This window comes from Glycine max, chromosome 5, assembly GCF_000004515.6.
Source record: "Glycine max cultivar Williams 82 chromosome 5, Glycine_max_v4.0, whole genome shotgun sequence".
Classification (NCBI taxonomy): domain Eukaryota; kingdom Viridiplantae; phylum Streptophyta; class Magnoliopsida; order Fabales; family Fabaceae; genus Glycine; species Glycine max.
The window spans coordinates 35,013,955-35,031,490 of NC_038241.2; the positions used below are offsets into that span (position 1 = coordinate 35,013,955).

The following is a 17,536-nucleotide window of genomic DNA, read 5'->3' on the forward strand; positions in this document are numbered from 1 at the left end:
GTTGACCTTAGTTCGTGGCGATTGAAACATAAGAAATTGTTATAGAAAAATAGTTTTTTTACAGCATGAATAATTAGAGTTTATGAATTTGGAAATTGTCCATACTTAGATGTTTTGTCAATTTTGTAAACGTGGGAGATTGTAGTAAATTTTAGATTAGTAAGAGATTCATAATTTTACATAAAATTTTAAAAAGAAAATAATATTAGATTAGTTTGGATTTATTGGGTGAAAATGACTAAAAAGATAGGTAAGGATTTGGGAGGAAGTGAATAAAACTTTTCTATCTGTACAAAAAGAAGAGAGTCGGAGTAAATAATTTTGCCTAATGAAACTTTATTAAAAGATTATGCTTATGATGGATAAAATTAGTTGATAAAATTAGTTGAAAAGTTAGTTAAAAACTTAAAAATTAATTGGTAACTAAAAATTAGAAATTAAAAAATTAATTTACTAAATTATAAGTGTCCAATAAAAATAACGGTTGAAGTAATCGAACAATGTAAACTGAGAAAATAATAAATTAAAATTGTCAATTCTCATTTGATTATATTTTTCATATAACTCAAAATTGAAATATACAAATAATGTAAAAGAATTTTCACTGGTTATATTTTGATCATATAAGTCAAAATTGTCAATTCTAGTAATAATAAATTTAAAATTCAAATCTAAAATACTTTTTAGTGACTAATGGTATTTGATGATAAATTTTTGACTTTTTTGGATTCATAATTTTTTTAAATTTAATTATCAATTTGGTTCCTAAATTATTTTAAATGATTCATTTTAATCTTTAAGTTTATAAAAATAAGTAATTTTAGTTTTCAAATCTTTAAAAGGTTGAATTTTATTTTCAAGTTCTCAAAAATAAATTAATTTGGTATCAAGTTATTTTAAAATAATTCAATTTTTTCTCACATTCTTAAAAATTTTGAAAACTTGAGAAGTAAATTGAACATTTTAAAAATTTTGGAATGAAATTGATTCATTTTCAAGAATTTAAGGATGAAATTGAACCCTTAAAAATTTTGAAAATCAAATTAAATAACGTGAGAGCAAATTAATAATTAAGTTTTGACTTTAGTAAAACGGATAGAAAAAAAAAGTAATTGTGCATGCAGGTGTGAGATGCGGAATGGGGGAGTGGGGTCGGATAGGCTGGCGCCAAACGGGCCGGATTCTAAAGATTTATCAAATTCCCCTTTGAAGCCTTAGGAGTATGTTAAGACTTGAGAGTGAGAGAGAGAGTGAGAGAGTGAGTGAGATAGAGAGAGACGCTTCGCAAATCTCAATCGAATCTCAGAAAAATGAGAGAAATCATCAGCATTCACATAGGTCAGGCCGGGATCCAGGTCGGAAACTCCTGCTGGGAACTCTACTGCCTCGAACATGGCATCCAGCCCGACGGCATGATGCCTTCTGACTCCACCTTCGGTGTAGCCCACGACGCCTTCAACACCTTCTTCAGCGAAACCGGATCTGGCAAGCACGTCCCCCGTGCTGTCTTCGTCGACCTCGAACCCACCGTCATCGACGAGGTCCGCTGCGGCACCTACCGTCAACTCTTCCACCCCGAACAACTCATCTCCGGCAAGGAAGACGCCGCCAACAACTTCGCCCGCGGCCACTACACCGGTTCGTTCCTCCCTCCCTCCCTCCCTCAATTTCAATTTCAATTTCTCTGACCTAATTTTTATTTTCCCCACTTTCAGTTGGCAAAGAGATCGTAGATCTGTGCTTGGATCGCGTCCGCAAGCTCGCCGACAACTGCACCGGCCTACAAGGCTTCCTCGTCTTCAACGCCGTCGGCGGTGGCACCGGTTCCGGTCTCGGATCTCTCTTACTCGAGCGTCTCTCCGTCGATTACGGCAAAAAATCCAAATTAGGGTTCACCATTTACCCTTCCCCACAGGTTTCAACCGCAGTCGTTGAACCCTACAACAGCGTCCTCTCCACCCACTCCCTCCTGGAACACACCGACGTGGCGGTCCTCTTGGACAACGAAGCCATCTACGACATCTGCAGGAGATCCCTCGACATCGAGAGACCAACCTACACCAACCTCAACAGGCTCATTTCCCAGATCATTTCGTCCCTCACCACTTCCTTGAGGTTCGATGGTGCCATCAATGTGGATATCACTGAGTTCCAGACCAACCTTGTGCCCTACCCTAGGATCCACTTCATGCTTTCGTCCTATGCTCCGGTTATCTCTGCCGCCAAGGCCTACCACGAGCAGTTGTCGGTGCCGGAGATCACCAATGCCGTGTTCGAGCCCGCCAGCATGATGGCCAAGTGTGATCCAAGGCACGGCAAGTACATGGCTTGCTGCTTGATGTACCGTGGTGATGTTGTCCCTAAGGATGTCAATGCTGCTGTTGCCACCATCAAGACTAAGAGGACTGTTCAGTTTGTTGATTGGTATAATTTTCTCTCATTCCCGATTCAATTGTCATATTTACTCTCATTTACTAATATACATCACTAGATTTGTGTTTGAAAACTTGTTTGAGTTGTGGAGACTATAACTATCAGATTATCTGTGAACACGAACAAACCCCATCCGGGATCTGGAACCAAACATACAAGTGCATGTTTGGTTTCTCACATTGAGAGATCTAATATCATATTGAAATGCTAGTTAACATGATTTTAGGGAAATGTTCACTTGTTTGGTCTCTCACATTGATGAACTGATTCTGGGTGTAGAATTGATTTTAACTTTTAGGTTGAAGCAACTTTAGGTAGTGTTTGCATTGGATCAGAAATTTTATAATGAGATTTGCTATTAACTTGCATTTTAGAATAAGAACACTTAAACATGATTCATTTCACTTAAAGATCAATTCTAATTAGAATCAATTTTTCCGTTTTTGATCTAACACTGTGAATTTGTTGTTGTTGTTGATTGTGATAGGTGTCCAACTGGATTCAAGTGTGGTATCAACTACCAGCCACCTTCTGTTGTTCCTGGTGGTGACCTTGCTAAGGTTCAGCGTGCTGTATGCATGATCAGCAACAACACCGCAGTTGCTGAGGTGTTCTCTCGCATTGACCACAAGTTTGATCTGATGTATGCCAAGAGGGCTTTTGTTCACTGGTATGTTGGTGAGGGTATGGAAGAAGGGGAGTTTTCTGAGGCTCGTGAGGACCTTGCTGCTCTTGAGAAGGACTATGAGGAGGTTGGAGCTGAAGGAGCGGAAGATGATGAGGAAGGAGAGGACTATTGATAATCGAAGGCTTTTTTTTGTTATCAATGTAATTGTTTCCGAGTTAAAAGGGTATATGCTTCGTTACATTACCCTGAACCATTATTGTTCGTTCTTTTTTGTTTTTGCTCCTGCTGTGTGATATAGTTCTCCATTATTCAAACTGTGAAGTGATCAACATTATGCTTCTATTTGGTGGTTTAGGACCTGTTGTTTGCGATCCTCAGTCATGTATTCAGAATTGTCCATGTCAAAAGTTGATTTCTTATGTTTATCTCGCAAATTTTACCGGATTTCCCGTTTTGATTATCTCTTTATGAACCGTGAAAAACGTACCCCTCGTATGTTTTTTGCAATTCGCTTCATTCTGGAAATCGATATGATTATTTTGTGATTTTTTTTGCGCTTTTTAAGTTTATTATTATCAGTGTTGGGTGGAAGTTTGGTGCAAGTGCCAAAACTCGTAAAAACTATTGCAAGCAAGGCTATCTGGAAAAAAGACATTACTAAAAACTAGGAAGTATGAATACGGATGTTCCAGATAACAATTTCGGAGTATGGAATTGAGGGAATCAGAACCTTCAGAATGAACTTGAAAACGCCTGAATTGGGAAGTACGAAGCTGCGTTTGGTTTGGCCTAAATATGGAAAAATGCATTGGAAAATAAACTCGACATGGGTTAGAAAATAAATGTTAATAAGATATCTGAGCTTAGTAAAATTTGTAGTAAACACTTTTGGGAACTAAGGAGCTCTGCTCAATAATATTTCATTTAGTGTGGTTTTTTAAGCATCCCTCAGTTGTTTTTCAATACTGTAATAAATTCACAAAACCATGTGACTTTGGCAGGCGTTACTTCGATTGAAAATTTGTACTTATATTACAAGTTTGGTTGAGATGATTCTACATATAAATTCCTTTTTTCAAAATTCAACTTTAATTGAGATTATTTTAATTAAAACAAATCAAGATCATCCAAAATCAAATTTGCAAAGTCACTCAAACACACGCCTTTCAAAATAAGATGCGAATGAGGCTAATAGGATGAAGTTGTCGGTAGCAGACTTAGAAAAGTTCCAGTTGGTGTTAGCAAAAAAAAAGGTATCATTAGTGTTAATGTGATATAACCGGTCAAGCTCAGGCGCCCACAAAGCCCCATTCTACGGCATAAAAATTCAAGAGAGAATTACTGCAGATCTATTCTTTAAGTCAATAACTATTTGGAACGGTTATTTGATTCTTCAACATAATTATCGTGGCATGATCAATTATTCCAAAAACTTTAAGCGGTGGGACCATTCTCAATCATACTTAGCAGTTAGCAAGTCGTGGGTCCTATCCTCGAGGGAAGTGGGGATGTGTTTAACTCCACCAAAGACTCATTTTTAAACTTCTTACTATCTATTCCAGACACCTCATCAACAACGTGGGTGTTGATCACAACGTAGGTGGTTGGATTTGACTTAGTAGATATAGGAGGTTAACTCCACAAACCCTAGTCAATCCCTCGGGTTGTAAACAAAGCATTTATTTATTTTATAGTAGTCATTTGTTTATTTTAAGGACATTCATATTTAAACATTATTTTCTTTTACAGTATTTTAATACTTTTATTATACATAACCCACTAGGACCAGTCTAATATTATAGGACAGGGTTGAGGTAGCTTGTACAAAAGTCTTAAACAAAAATACTTGTATTATACATGACTTGATCACAAAATAATATGGACCCCCAAGTGAACCTAGCTAGGAGATGCACTTATATGTGTGTGCAGAAATTATTTTAAAGGTGATATATAACACAAAAAAGTAAAATACATCTTAATATCCGTTTTCATCTAATTATCCAACCATAAGGAGTGGGATTGAATATATCGTAAGCACTAAGTACATTTGTAGAAGAATGAAGACTGATATATAGTGCGTACACATTTGACTTCACACATTAGTCTTCCTTATTATACTGAGATGGGGTGTGACTGTAAGTGATCACGAGCTTGCAAAATATCCAATGGGTTAACTTTGAGGAGTTGAAAAGAATTGTTACACTCTGGGCAAAGTACCATTGTACCGAAAATCTTGTTACTGATTCCTATAAGCACTTGGTAAAGCAGAGTGAGTTTAGAAATTCAATGGTCTTGACTCTTGGTTTATCCTCTCAGGGAAAATGACACGGAAACAAGGTAATATTATACAAACTATGTTTTAAGAAGAGATAGGAAGATTAAGATAGATATCAAGTGAAGCAGAAAAAGTGGGAGAGAGGATAATTGACATCATATGCATACGTATCCTCCTCATGGCACTCATTGGTGGCATATCCTGACAATTGCCTTTCTGCATTCAAACCAAAATCATCTTTTGATATTGGCAATTCGTTAATCCTTTGTTGGGCTAATGGCCAAGAATAATCAAACTGCGATGTATTTGGTGTGATACCCGTTGAACAGTTGATCATATTCATATCTAGTCCATACGGGTTATCACAGACTTGGTGGTTCTGAACCAAAAACAAAGACTTACCTTCACTACTACAAGCAGAGTAGTTTTCCATAACCATGATCTTATTGATGGCACTAACATTTGGACTAGCTGAAGTATCAGCACCTTGGAAAGTGGAACTTATCATAGAGGATTGCCTTTGAATTTGACTTTGACTTTGATTTGACATGGCTTTACGATCAAGGAGGTTTCTGAGTTTGAGAGATATAGGAGAATTTGTAGCAACGCCACACCCTTGAGTAGAAAAATTGGTGCGAGTGTTTGAACCTCGAAGGAGGCATGCAGCTTCATCATAAGCTCGAGCAGCTTCCTCAGCAGTTTGATAAGTTCCAAGCCAAAGCCTAATCTTCTTTGATGTGTCTTTGATCTCTGCTGCCCATTTCCCTGAAGCCCTTTGTCTCACTCCTACAAACTTTGGCCTATTCTTGATCTTGAGTTTCTCACAGAATCTACCCTCCTTGGCCCTTTGGTTTTGATACTCCATACTTATTAATATGAGGGCAATCAAGTTAGAGATAACATAAACATATATATAGGTACATGTGAGAGGCTTAGGAAAATATCATAGGTTAAATTTAATTTAGTTGGCTTAGAGTAGTGGAGAGCTCGTATTTTGTTTCTTGTATCCTTTTTATCTAAAATCTTAGAAGTCTTAGCTAATGCCTAAACTAATGTGGGGTTCGTATTTGGCTTGTAGCTGTAGTGGTTGTCCTCACCTCATGCCTTAGTTCTTTGGATTGGTCAACCAAATTGAAACAAAGTTTAATTCGTGATGACCACTTACATAAAATGTTGTTTTCAGGCATATAAATTTTAATGTGCTCTTGCAGTTGATCACTTAATCCTATAGATTTTTGTACAAGGCACCCGCGCGGTGCATGTGGGCTTATTTTATAGAAAAGTAAAAAGAAGATAAATGTACGTTTTTTCCACCTTGAAATCACACCACTTATATCTCATAGTCGTAGAATGTGACATATGACACTCTATCTCAGAGCCTGCCACGAGGTTTTAAATTTTGTTTTGTCTCAAAGTCTGCATTCGTGTTTACAATTCTAAAAAAGCATTATCCTTAATTATGTGTTTTCTTCAAGCACAATATATTTCGTGATAAAATCCGAATCACTAAGAACTGTAACGTGCATTTGAAGTGGAACCTCCATGAAGCCATGTTTCGGTCTTGAACAATAATTGGTCATCACATAAATATGACATATATTAGTTGTCTCATTACTGGTGGTTGACTTATCTGTGGGTTGGAACATTCTCCTTTATTTGTTTTTTTAAAAATTCAATTGGCCTCTAATTTTTAAAAACAATTCAATTAGCTTTTTTTATTTTTAAAAGTTTCATTTATGTCTTTTATTTTTTAAAATAAATTTAATTTGGTTCCTTTTTTTTCATCTACTTAAAAAAATTAGAAACAAGATCAAATTTAATTTTAAATAAAACCTAATTAGAACTTTTAAAAATAAAACGACATAATTGAATACTTTTAAAAATTAGAAAATTCAATTGAATCTTTTTAATAATAAGAAGATGAAATTTAACTTATTTTAGCTTGTTTCTTCAGTATCTCTTTACTCCTTGCTTTCTATTACTAAGCATTGCTTTATTTGTCATTATGAGTATAAAGTTTCAGGATGGCACAATAAAGGTCCATAATCAATGCAGTACGGTTTCTCTCATTCCCCAATATAAACTTGTATAGATACATTGATCATGTATCTATACAAACATTTGCTTTGCCGAGGGCACAAATTAGTCTGGTAGCTGGCATCACTTGTCTTCCCTATCCATTTTTAACACTCTTCAATAATAAATTGAACAACCCTGTAAGATGAACAAGTATGCAGTTGATCTAAAATTTCAACAAAAAAGTTCTTTACAAGCCTCTAATTTATCAGAAATGGAAAAGGGCCCTCTCACTTCAAATTTTTTCTTCCAACATCAATATGTCAACTTTTCACCCGCATATGGCTATATAGCCTCAGTCACCAAAAATTACTGCAAGAACAAGCACCATTAAGAAAGTGGTGGAATCTCGTGTTATCCCTCACAACAATTTTTCTTCCTGTAACTTTTGACGCTCCACACATTACAATATGACAATCCTCACATATCCTAAGGTTCTTCATAATCTTTATAGTGGAACCAACATCAGTACTCAGCAATCCAAATGCCAAAGCTAGTTTTTCACTATGAGCCATTAGTAAAAGCCTCTTCTCTCTATCATTAATACCGTATGGCAGCGAACTTAGGTTTGGCTGGTATCCAATACCTTTCAGCCGTTCTAAAAGATCATTTAACTCCTTCTTTATCTCATTAATTTTTGGATGACTCACATCACCAGCAACGAACTTGTGAATCATACCATTTTTTGCTTCAACCCAGCTCCACCCTGGATTTTTTTTCAAATTTTTCTCTCTCAGCAATTTCCTGACCTTAGACACATCATCCCATCTTCCAGCTGATGCATAAGTGTTAGAAAGCAACAAATAATTCCCTATGTTATCAGGTTCAAGCTCAAATAAACGCTTAGAAGCAATTTCAGCAACGTCAGGGTTCCCATGGACGTGTGATGCTCCAAGAAGTGCTCCCCACACAGCTCCATCGGACTCCATAGGCATTGTCTCAACAAGCTGAAGTGCCTTTTCCAAGTATCCAGCGCGGCTAAGAAGATCCGTCATGCAAGCATAAAGCTCTGCAGTTGGAGCAACACCATAACACTTTTCCATGGAGGCAAAGAGCTGCTGCCCTTGGTCTACCAAGCCTGCATGACTACATGCCGTAAGCACCCCTACAAAAGTAACATGGTTTGGTTTTACCCCGGTCTCCAACATGTCATAAAACAACTTAATAGCCGCACGAGCTCGGCCATGTATAGCAAACCCCACAATCATGGAACTGTAAGAAAACACATTTCTTTCCCTCATTCCTTTAAAGACATCATATGCCTCCTCCACATTACCACATTTTGAGTACATGTCTATCAAAGCCGACCCCACAAGGACATTATCTCCTACCCCAAATCCAGAACTCTCAGCAATGTCCCTTATCCAGTTAGCATACTTAGACGCACCCAATTGAGCACAAGCAGATATGACACCAACCAAGGTAACCTCATCAATCTCCACACCCTCATCTCGCAACCGCCGGAAAACCTCCAATGCATCCATCGGCATGGCGTTCTGCGCATAACCGGTAACCATGGCAGTCCAAGTCACCATATCCTTAACCGGCAACCCGTCAAATAAGTCCCGTGCGGCCCTCATATCACCGATCCTCGTGTAAGCAACAATCAGCCCGGTCCAAGAAATGACATCCCGTTCAGGCATTTCATCGAACACCATGCGCGCACAACGCAAAGACCCGCATTTGACGTACATGTCGATAACGGCATTGTTGACGTACAAATCAGAGGAGAAGCCACCAAGCAAGAGTGTCTGAGCGTGAAGCTGCGCCCCCAAAGCGGAGTGGCGAACGGCGGCGCAAGCGGAAAAGAGAGCGGAGAAGGTAAACGAGATGGGACTGACGCGTCGTTTCCGCATGGAGGAGTAGAAGCTCAGGGCTTGGGAGAGGGGTCCTCGGAGAGCGTAGGCGCGAATGAGAGCGGTCCAGGCGAAGGGGTTTGGGGTGTGGAGCTGTGAGAAGAGAAGGCGAGGGTAGGAGTGGAGGGGGACGTGGGGGAGGGCGGTGACGAGGCGGAGGAGCTTGGTGAGTACGTAGGAAGATTGCTGGAGGTTCTTTATGTAGATTTGGGCGTGGACTTCTTTCGCCTGATTCAGGCTGCTGCATCTCTCCAGGATTCTCACCACTTCCCACTCCAAAACCCTTCGCACAACCATGCCTCAATCTTCTTCTTCTTTTTCTTCTTCTTAGACTGATCAAAACAAATATATTAAATGTTTTATGCCTAACATAACTATATCCAGAAGTAAGAATTGTGGTAGGTGTAATAAAAGGACCAGGTGCTCAATTTCAATTTTCAACTCAGGCACATCACATCGAAGCTTGGAAATTGTTATAGATAGTGCGGACTGTGGACCACCCCATTTTTTTTTTTTTTAATATTAGTACCACTAAAGAACATATCTAAAATCTAAATCATATATAGTAATAATTTCTCCTTCTTTGGTTGGCAGCACATTGTCACCTACCTACCTGGAAGTGTTAGGTGATGTAAAGGCACTGCATTTTCAACTTGGGTGACCTCAAACTCAAGTACTCAACAACCCTTCTGCAAGTTGGAAAGATCAGAGATCGAGAGATGGGAAAGAGCGTGGGGGAGTTGGGAGTGGAGGAGTTGGTGAATGCAGGAGGCCTAAGAGTGGAAGAAGGCAATGAATTGTACCATGCTTTGAGGGATATCCTTTCTGAGTTTCAGTCTCCTTCACACATATGGCGCCAAATTGTGACTCGGAGACTGCTCAAACCATCCTATCCACACTCCTTGCATCAGCTTCTCTACTACTCTGTTTATCACTCTCAACATTCTTCCCTCCCACTCTATTGCTTCCCTTCTCTGTATGTCTCTCTCCTACTCTGCTTATCACCTCTGTTCTTCTTTTTCCTTTCTTTCTACCATATCATATATATGATGTCATGTGCACTCATTCATGTTTCAGAGATCAATCCAAACGCTCCAACCTAGGCCGTCTCATGGAAAAACATGGACCTGAGCTTTTAGGACCTTCCTACAAAGACCCTATTACTAGTTATCCTCTATTTCACAAGTTTTCTGTTCAACACCCTCAGGTAAGCCAACTACCCTCCCACCTCTAATTCCCTTCTTTCATTCTATTCTTGTGTTTTCAGCATGTGTCATTTGTTTGTGCAGCTTTACTGGTCCCTTGTTCTCAAGGAACTTTCAGTTTCCTTTGTTGAACCTCCCAAGTGCATTTTAGATACTTCTGACCCTTCTAAACATGGAGGGACTTGGCTCCCCGGTTCTGTCCTCAACATTGCTGATTGCTGTTTGCAACCCAGTTCACACCCCCACAAAACAGATGACACTTTAGCCATCGTTTGGAGAGATGAAGGTTTCGATGATTCCGAGGTTAATCATATCACGCTCAAACAACTCCGCCACCAAGTGATGTAAGCTTTTCAATTCACTCTCTTCCTTTTCGACCAAAGTTATGCTACTTAATTATTGGTAGTCTGATCTCTTGATTTTTTCTTTAAATTGTAACTTGTGCTAAGCCGGTTATTTAAATCTTTTGAAGAGCTATTTTTCAATTGCATCATTGCATTGAGTTTTGTACTGTTGATCAGGACAATTTGTGTTAATGTATATCATTTTGATATTCTTTGTTTCGGCCCTTTTCCTACTTGTGTCTTACTTTATATGATGATTTTTTTTTTCTTTTCTTCCTGTTGTTGCCATATTATTTCCAGGTTGGTAGCCAAAGCAATAGATGCCACATTCTCAAGGGGAGATGCAATTGCAATTGACATGCAAATGACAGCCAATGCCGTAATAATCTATTTAGCCATTGTCCTAGCAGGATGTGCTGTGGTCTCAATAGCGGATAGCTTTGCACCAAAAGAAATTGCAACTCGCCTCCGTGTTTCCAAAGCAAAGGGTATTTTCACACAGGTGATGTTTCAGTTGAAAAGCAAGCTACCATTGATTGAAATGGAACCATTCAATATTTGGAATGTCTCTGTTCTTTCTTACTTATCAATTTGTGCAAATAATACTATTTAGTATGCTTGAAGCAATGCTAACGCTACTAAATCTTTATATGTTGGAGAATAAATACTGTCCTTTTGAGTTCCCTTGGAAGCTTATGCTTATATATTAGGCATTTCTTGAAGGTTTCAAATTTAAATGCCTGGAACTGAACACAAATATTATCTTTAGAAGCATGCATCTTGTGTTGTTAAAAACTCCTTTTGAAATTTTCATTGTGTTACTGATATTTGGCAAGTATTACATATACTTTTTTATTTAAAAAAAGAGACAGACAGAAAAAGCTGTTCTTGGAAAATAAATTGCCGAAGTTCCCTATGAATTCGTACACCAAACTGATTAATGGTTTACAAATTGCATATGTTAGAAGCTTCAAATTTATAGCATTAGATTAGATACAAGCATTTATACAATCAATTTCTGATAAATACCTATTACTACAGCCTATGCGAATGAGGAGAAATATAAAGGGACGGGTAGGGCCTTAGTGGATTAATGATCACATGAGCAAGTGAAGTGAGGGAAAACAGAATATGCATAGGGGAATTTTTTGTAAGTTGTAACTGCTAGACAACTGGCAGAGGGGAGAGGAATAGTGAGCATTGAGGAATATGTGAAATCTGTTAAAAGCAGGGAAGAGTGGGACTTGGGAGGAGGCTAGTCCCTTGAAGTGCTAGCCTAGTTATTGTAATGTTCCGTTTCTGTAATCTCTGGTTTAATTCCCGGTTTTGTGCATTATTAGACTTAATTTCTATGAATCTCCAATTATTTTAGTAACAAATTAAGAATGTTGTATTTTACTCAACTTTATTTTGTTTTCAGGATTTCATAGCAAGAGGTGGCAGGAAATTCCCTTTGTACAGGTAAACAATTGTTATCATTACACCCATAGCTACATTTTCAGCAGTTTAACTTCTAAATATTAAGATTGTATTTTAAATTAGCCAAGGGTACTGTTCTGCTGCCTGTGTCTAATTTATCTGTTCAGATTATGGTTGGAATGCTAAGTGTAATGCACACATCAAGCTTATTTCCTGTTATGCTTAACTTTTGAAACAATTGGAAACTTAACCTTCATTGTAGTTAGGTTATTTCATATTCATCTGTTGATGCATCCTTTGATTAATGTTTCAATACTATGTTTTTACGTAATGTTTCTGATTTCAAATTCAATGCCATGGTCCAAATGATGGAAAAATGAAGTCTTGGGACTACTGAGATTCTATTTATTTTGTATCAGAAATATCTTGGTGTTAGAATATAAGAGTTAATCTGAAAGTAAATGATGTTAAATCATCAAAGCTATGTTGTATTTCAGGACATGTTTTTCTGGAACCCTGTTTCCTTTTTCTCAATTTTGCTTCACTTATTTTTTTGTGTACGTGAGAAAAGTAGTGTCACAAATGACTGGTTTCATCAATGAATTTATTTTTCTGTTATACATAGAAAAATCATGTTAAATCCAAATTCCCAATCATAATAATAATAAGTCTTTTGCACATTAACTATTCAGATGCTAACTCAAAATTCTATCTCATAAATACTTTACTCTTCTTCATGCTGATGTTTGTAGTATTCCATCTAACCCCTTCCTATCACATCTCCCAAATCCTGCTTGAATTTAATTATTCTACTTGCAATGTCTCATTTCTTGTATGAGTACTTGTAATAATAAACATGAATTAGTTCAATATCTTACATACATGCTTTCTGATATGTTGATTATTGTTCCTGGTGCTAGTTATAATCTCTAAATTATACCTAAACAGACCTCTTTAATGGAAACAAAATTAATTTACTGTGGAGCGAGATGCACCAAAGGTAGAAGCCAGCTCTCCCTTTACTTAGTTCACTTTAATATATACTGATTCCCCAACTTATACTACTTAAATGCCCCTCTCAGATTGCTTTCCTGTTCAAGCCTCGTAAAGATGAAATGTGTCAACCTTGGTATTGCTCATGTTTGTATGTTTGTTAAATAGATTTATGGCTGTTCTTTAAGCACATAGACCATGTTTCTCCTTGCAGTCGAGTCATTGAGGCGGCTACATGTAAAGTTATTGTGCTCCCTGTGATGGGTGAAGATGTAGGAGTACAATTACGAGAACAAGACTTATCATGGAAAGGTTTTCTCTCTTCTGCCAATCAGACTCAGAATCCCAGGTAATTCATACTGCAATGTAATCATTAAACAATATCATAATATAAACAAATGGTCATTTTTGGTGACTAAAATAATCACTTCTAAAGATCCCAGAAATGGAAGAGAGAAAAAAGGAGACAGAAAAAGAAAGAGAAAGAGAAATTGCATTTTTTTCTAGTGCTTTCTCTCATCTTAACGTTTAACTCTTGGCAGGTCTGATCATTACTCTCCAAGCTATCAATCAGTTGATTCTGTCACTAATATACTATTCTCTTCTGGAACCACAGGTAAAGGTCCTCCCTTAGAATGTATCAGATAGAAACTACCATTGTACTGATTTTCTGGTTATATTTTGACTTTCATCAGGGGATCCAAAAGCTATTCCTTGGACTCAACTTGCACCAATACGAAGTGCTGCTGATGGATGGGCTGCCATTGATATTAAACCTGGAGATGTGTATTGCTGGCCTACAAATTTAGGATGGGTGATTGGACCAACAGTATTGTATCATTGCTTTCTAACTGGTGCAACTCTGGCTTTGTACCATGGGTCTCCTCAAGGTCGTGATTTTGGAAAATTTGTTCAGGTAAATTCCCCAAAATCTTATATAATGTTTTTTTTTTACATCTTTTCTGTATTTTAATCACCTAAAAAGTTGGGACCACACGCCTTAATGTAAATGCTGATTAGTAATTAGTGACATCATAATTGCAATGGTTGATGTTGTATTGTATTCTGCATCAAGAGTATGATACTTTGCACCAAAGCGCAACCTTATTGAACTACAATTGTTCAGGATGCAGGTGTCACCATTTTGGGAACAGTTCCAAGCTTAGTAAAAGCTTGGAAGAGTACACAATGCATGGAGGGCTTGGATTGGACAAAGATAAAGTAATATCTCTCAGTAGTGTAAATAATCAAGTTGCTACTAAGAAAAATGAACTGAACTATGGTTATATGCAGAACATTTTGTTCCTCTGGAGAAACATCAAATGTTGATGATGATCTATGGCTTTCTTCAAAAGCTTATTACAGTCCAATTGTTGAATTGTGTGGAGGCACTGAGCTTGCATCTAGCTACATTGCAGGAAGTCCCTTGCAGCCTCAAGCTTTTGGAGCATTTAGCACAGCATCAATGACAACTGGTTTTGTCATTTTAGACGAAAATGGAGTTCCTTATGTAAGAAAATTTTCTGGATAGTTTGAGTTCTTTGGTCATAATTTTTATTTACTTATGCTGCCACTTGTGACAACATTACATCATACCCAGATCTGGGTGCAATTTCGTTGTTTGCAGTGTGGATCTGTCTATTCTTCTCTCTTCAATTCTTTTCAAATTTCATACTCTTCCCAATAGAGTTGTTTGCAGTTTCACTAGCAGACGTCCAAACTAATAACTATCCAATAAATTTCACCATCTTATCTTCATGATTGCAAATCTATCTACGGGCTAAGATAAATTATAATTTAGGTTTTCTAATTTATTTGATCTCTTTGACTAATATGACAGCCAGATGATGTTGCTTGTGTTGGGGAAGTGGGCTTATTTCCTCTCTCTCTGGGAGCATCTGACAGATTGCTTAATGCTGATCATGAGAAGGTTTACTTTAAGGGAATGCCCATTTATAAGGAGAAGGTAGAACTTCAATTAATACGCTTAGAATGATTTTCACACTTAGATACAAATATCTTCAAATATTAATTATTTTATGTGTGAAGGATACCATTTCTCCTCTGATCTGGAAGTATGTTGTGATTACTTATATGCTAGAGGTTTTTTTTGATGGCCCTGTTTCATAAGCACTTGTCTTCACGCACAATTAACAAATTACACACTGAAAATTAAAACTAATTAGGGTGAAAATATAGAAACATCTTTCATTCTGAACTTTGGCTGTTTTATAGTTGGTTATCAAATGCCGCCAATACGCATGCAAGCTTTTGATGTCCAAAATACTGTAAATCCATATGACCTCCATTAAAATTTTTTAAATAATCCCTTCTTTGTGAACTACATAATAATAGAATAAACTAAATTTGTAATTTTAACTACTCATTCTATTATTATGGTTATAATTTGTCATGTCTAATTGTCTATCATTGTAAATTTATTAACAGATTCTTAGGAGGCACGGAGATATAATAAAAAGAACAGTTGATGGATATATTGTTGTGCAAGGGAGGGCTGATGACACCATGAATCTTGGTGGAATAAAGGTATCATTATTACATGGAAACAACTGAATTAGAAGCTAATCAGGAATTTCAAAGATTCTGATAGTAATCAAAGCTATCAACGAGGGAAGCAGTAGAAGAATATAGTTCTGATGACCAAAGAAAAAATGGAAGAGTGTAGAAAAAAATAAAAAAGAGAATTTTTCATTCCTTGATTCACAATATCTGATCAACTTTCCATTAGTAAAGGATGCAACAGAAATTACAAGAAAAAAAGAAACATAAAAAGATAAACCATAACCAACTCTGCCACACTTGACTATGTGATACAATCCATTCCAGCTTGGCAACAATTAGAAACACTGAAAACAACTGTAATAACTTTCTGTTAAGAAAAGAAAATTTAACTAATCACCCCAGTCAGTGTAGAACTAGAAGGGGGAATTACTATGGGCGAAGTAATGTGAAATGATGGGCCCAGGATGGGGGATGAAGCTTTTGAAGGATAGGTCTGTTTGTTAGACTTAATAGTGTGAGAATACTATGTCTTTCATGTCCATGGTCTGCATAAACTTGGTAAGAATGGAAGATACTCTAACTGATAATGGATTCTTCAGAAATTCTTAAAATCATGTCCATTCTTACACATATGGTGTAAGAATTCTATCATAGCTTTCATGTCCATGATCTACAAGTACAACTTAGTAAGTAATACTCTAACTGATCATAGATATATCAGAAATTCTAAAACTTACATGATTGTTGCTCTTATTTTGCCATTCCTGGACTCGCTGTTGTTTTAACTTTTAACTTCGAAATTTCTGATTCTGATATGCAGACAAGTTCAGTAGAAATTGAGCGTGTCTGTGATGGAGCGGATGAATGCATTCTGGAGACAGCTGCAGTTGGTGTTGCAATTGCAAATAGAGGCCCAGAACAACTGGTTATATTTGTAGTTTTAAAGGAAGGATACAATTCAAGTGCAGAAACTCTAAAGATGAAATTCACTAAAGCTATTCAAAGCAACCTTAACCCTTTGTTTAAGGTCTGACTCTTAGTTGGTTTTAAACAATATTGAATTGATTGTGGTTTATTAATTTGTGAAAACTGACATGACTTGGGATGATACAATACAGTTCACTGATTTAGCATTCACAAACTCTTTTCATTACATAACAGGTAAGCCTTGTTAAAATTGTGCCAGACTTTCCTCGAACATCTTCCAACAAAATACTGAGGAGAGTAATGAGGGATCAAATGAAGCTCCAGCTATCAGTTCAGAGCAGACTTTAGTGACACCATTAATTCTCAAAAGACCAGCGCATAGCAGACACCAACATTCAGCATCTTCATGTGGAAAAATAAGTGAAGGATTATTTGGTTTGAGGGATGAACATGATAGATAGTCCTTGGAATTGGTATGCAGATTTTCACTGTAATATAGCATAGACTATTTATTAGTTGAAGTCCTTGGTGTGTAATCAAAGGCAAAAGCTAAGAAAAGAAGTGCTACCTGTGGTGGGTGAAAATATAAGAGATGTAATAATATAAATATTTTTAAGTACATGTAGCAAAAAATAAGTATATCTGGTTGTAGAATTACAATCATTCAATGCTCTATACGCAATTCACCTTTATATAATAAAATAAAGTCTTTTTTTTAAAATGAAGACATTTTTTTTTCATAGATACATGATTTTATCATTATTCAATATTTTTAGTTAGGTTAAATTATTAATTGCTTAAACATTTTTTAAAATGCATTTTTTTAATGCATGCTTTTAAAAAGATGATATATTTTT

The 17,536-nt window shown here is 36.8% G+C and overlaps 4 protein-coding genes across 4 annotated transcripts; 2 read left to right on the forward strand and 2 right to left on the reverse strand.

Annotated features, from left to right (window-relative positions):
- The first annotated feature begins 1,216 nt into the window (after positions 1 to 1,216).
- On the forward strand, positions 1,217 to 3,586 carry LOC732582 (tubulin A). Its single transcript, NM_001250372.2, has 3 exons — positions 1,217 to 1,638; positions 1,716 to 2,424; positions 2,921 to 3,586. Exons 1-3 carry the CDS (start codon positions 1,311 to 1,313, stop codon positions 3,231 to 3,233), a joined length of 1,350 nt encoding a protein of 449 aa, NP_001237301.2. The 5' UTR covers positions 1,217 to 1,310; the 3' UTR covers positions 3,234 to 3,586.
- A 1,229-nt stretch (positions 3,587 to 4,815) lies between these two features.
- Positions 4,816 to 6,213, reverse strand: LOC100803832 (ethylene-responsive transcription factor ERN3). Its single transcript, XM_003524150.4, has one exon. It carries the CDS (start codon positions 6,199 to 6,201, stop codon positions 5,452 to 5,454), a length of 750 nt encoding a protein of 249 aa, XP_003524198.1. The 5' UTR covers positions 6,202 to 6,213; the 3' UTR covers positions 4,816 to 5,451.
- Positions 6,214 to 7,484: 1,271 nt separating this feature from the next.
- Positions 7,485 to 9,712, reverse strand: LOC100804364 (pentatricopeptide repeat-containing protein At5g44230). The gene has a single exon (XM_003524151.5). The coding sequence runs from the start codon at positions 9,563 to 9,565 to the stop codon at positions 7,712 to 7,714; it is 1,854 nt and encodes a 617-aa protein (XP_003524199.1). The 5' UTR covers positions 9,566 to 9,712; the 3' UTR covers positions 7,485 to 7,711.
- Positions 9,566 to 17,400, forward strand: LOC100804895 (probable acyl-activating enzyme 18, peroxisomal). Its single transcript, XM_003524152.5, has 15 exons — positions 9,566 to 9,750; positions 9,863 to 10,244; positions 10,346 to 10,475; positions 10,558 to 10,817; positions 11,118 to 11,319; positions 12,238 to 12,278; positions 13,444 to 13,578; positions 13,772 to 13,845; positions 13,925 to 14,145; positions 14,356 to 14,450; positions 14,523 to 14,739; positions 15,070 to 15,195; positions 15,678 to 15,776; positions 16,573 to 16,779; positions 16,914 to 17,400. Exons 2-15 carry the CDS (start codon positions 9,988 to 9,990, stop codon positions 17,025 to 17,027), a joined length of 2,178 nt encoding a protein of 725 aa, XP_003524200.1. The 5' UTR covers positions 9,566 to 9,750; positions 9,863 to 9,987; the 3' UTR covers positions 17,028 to 17,400.
- The last annotated feature ends 136 nt before the right edge of the window (positions 17,401 to 17,536 follow it).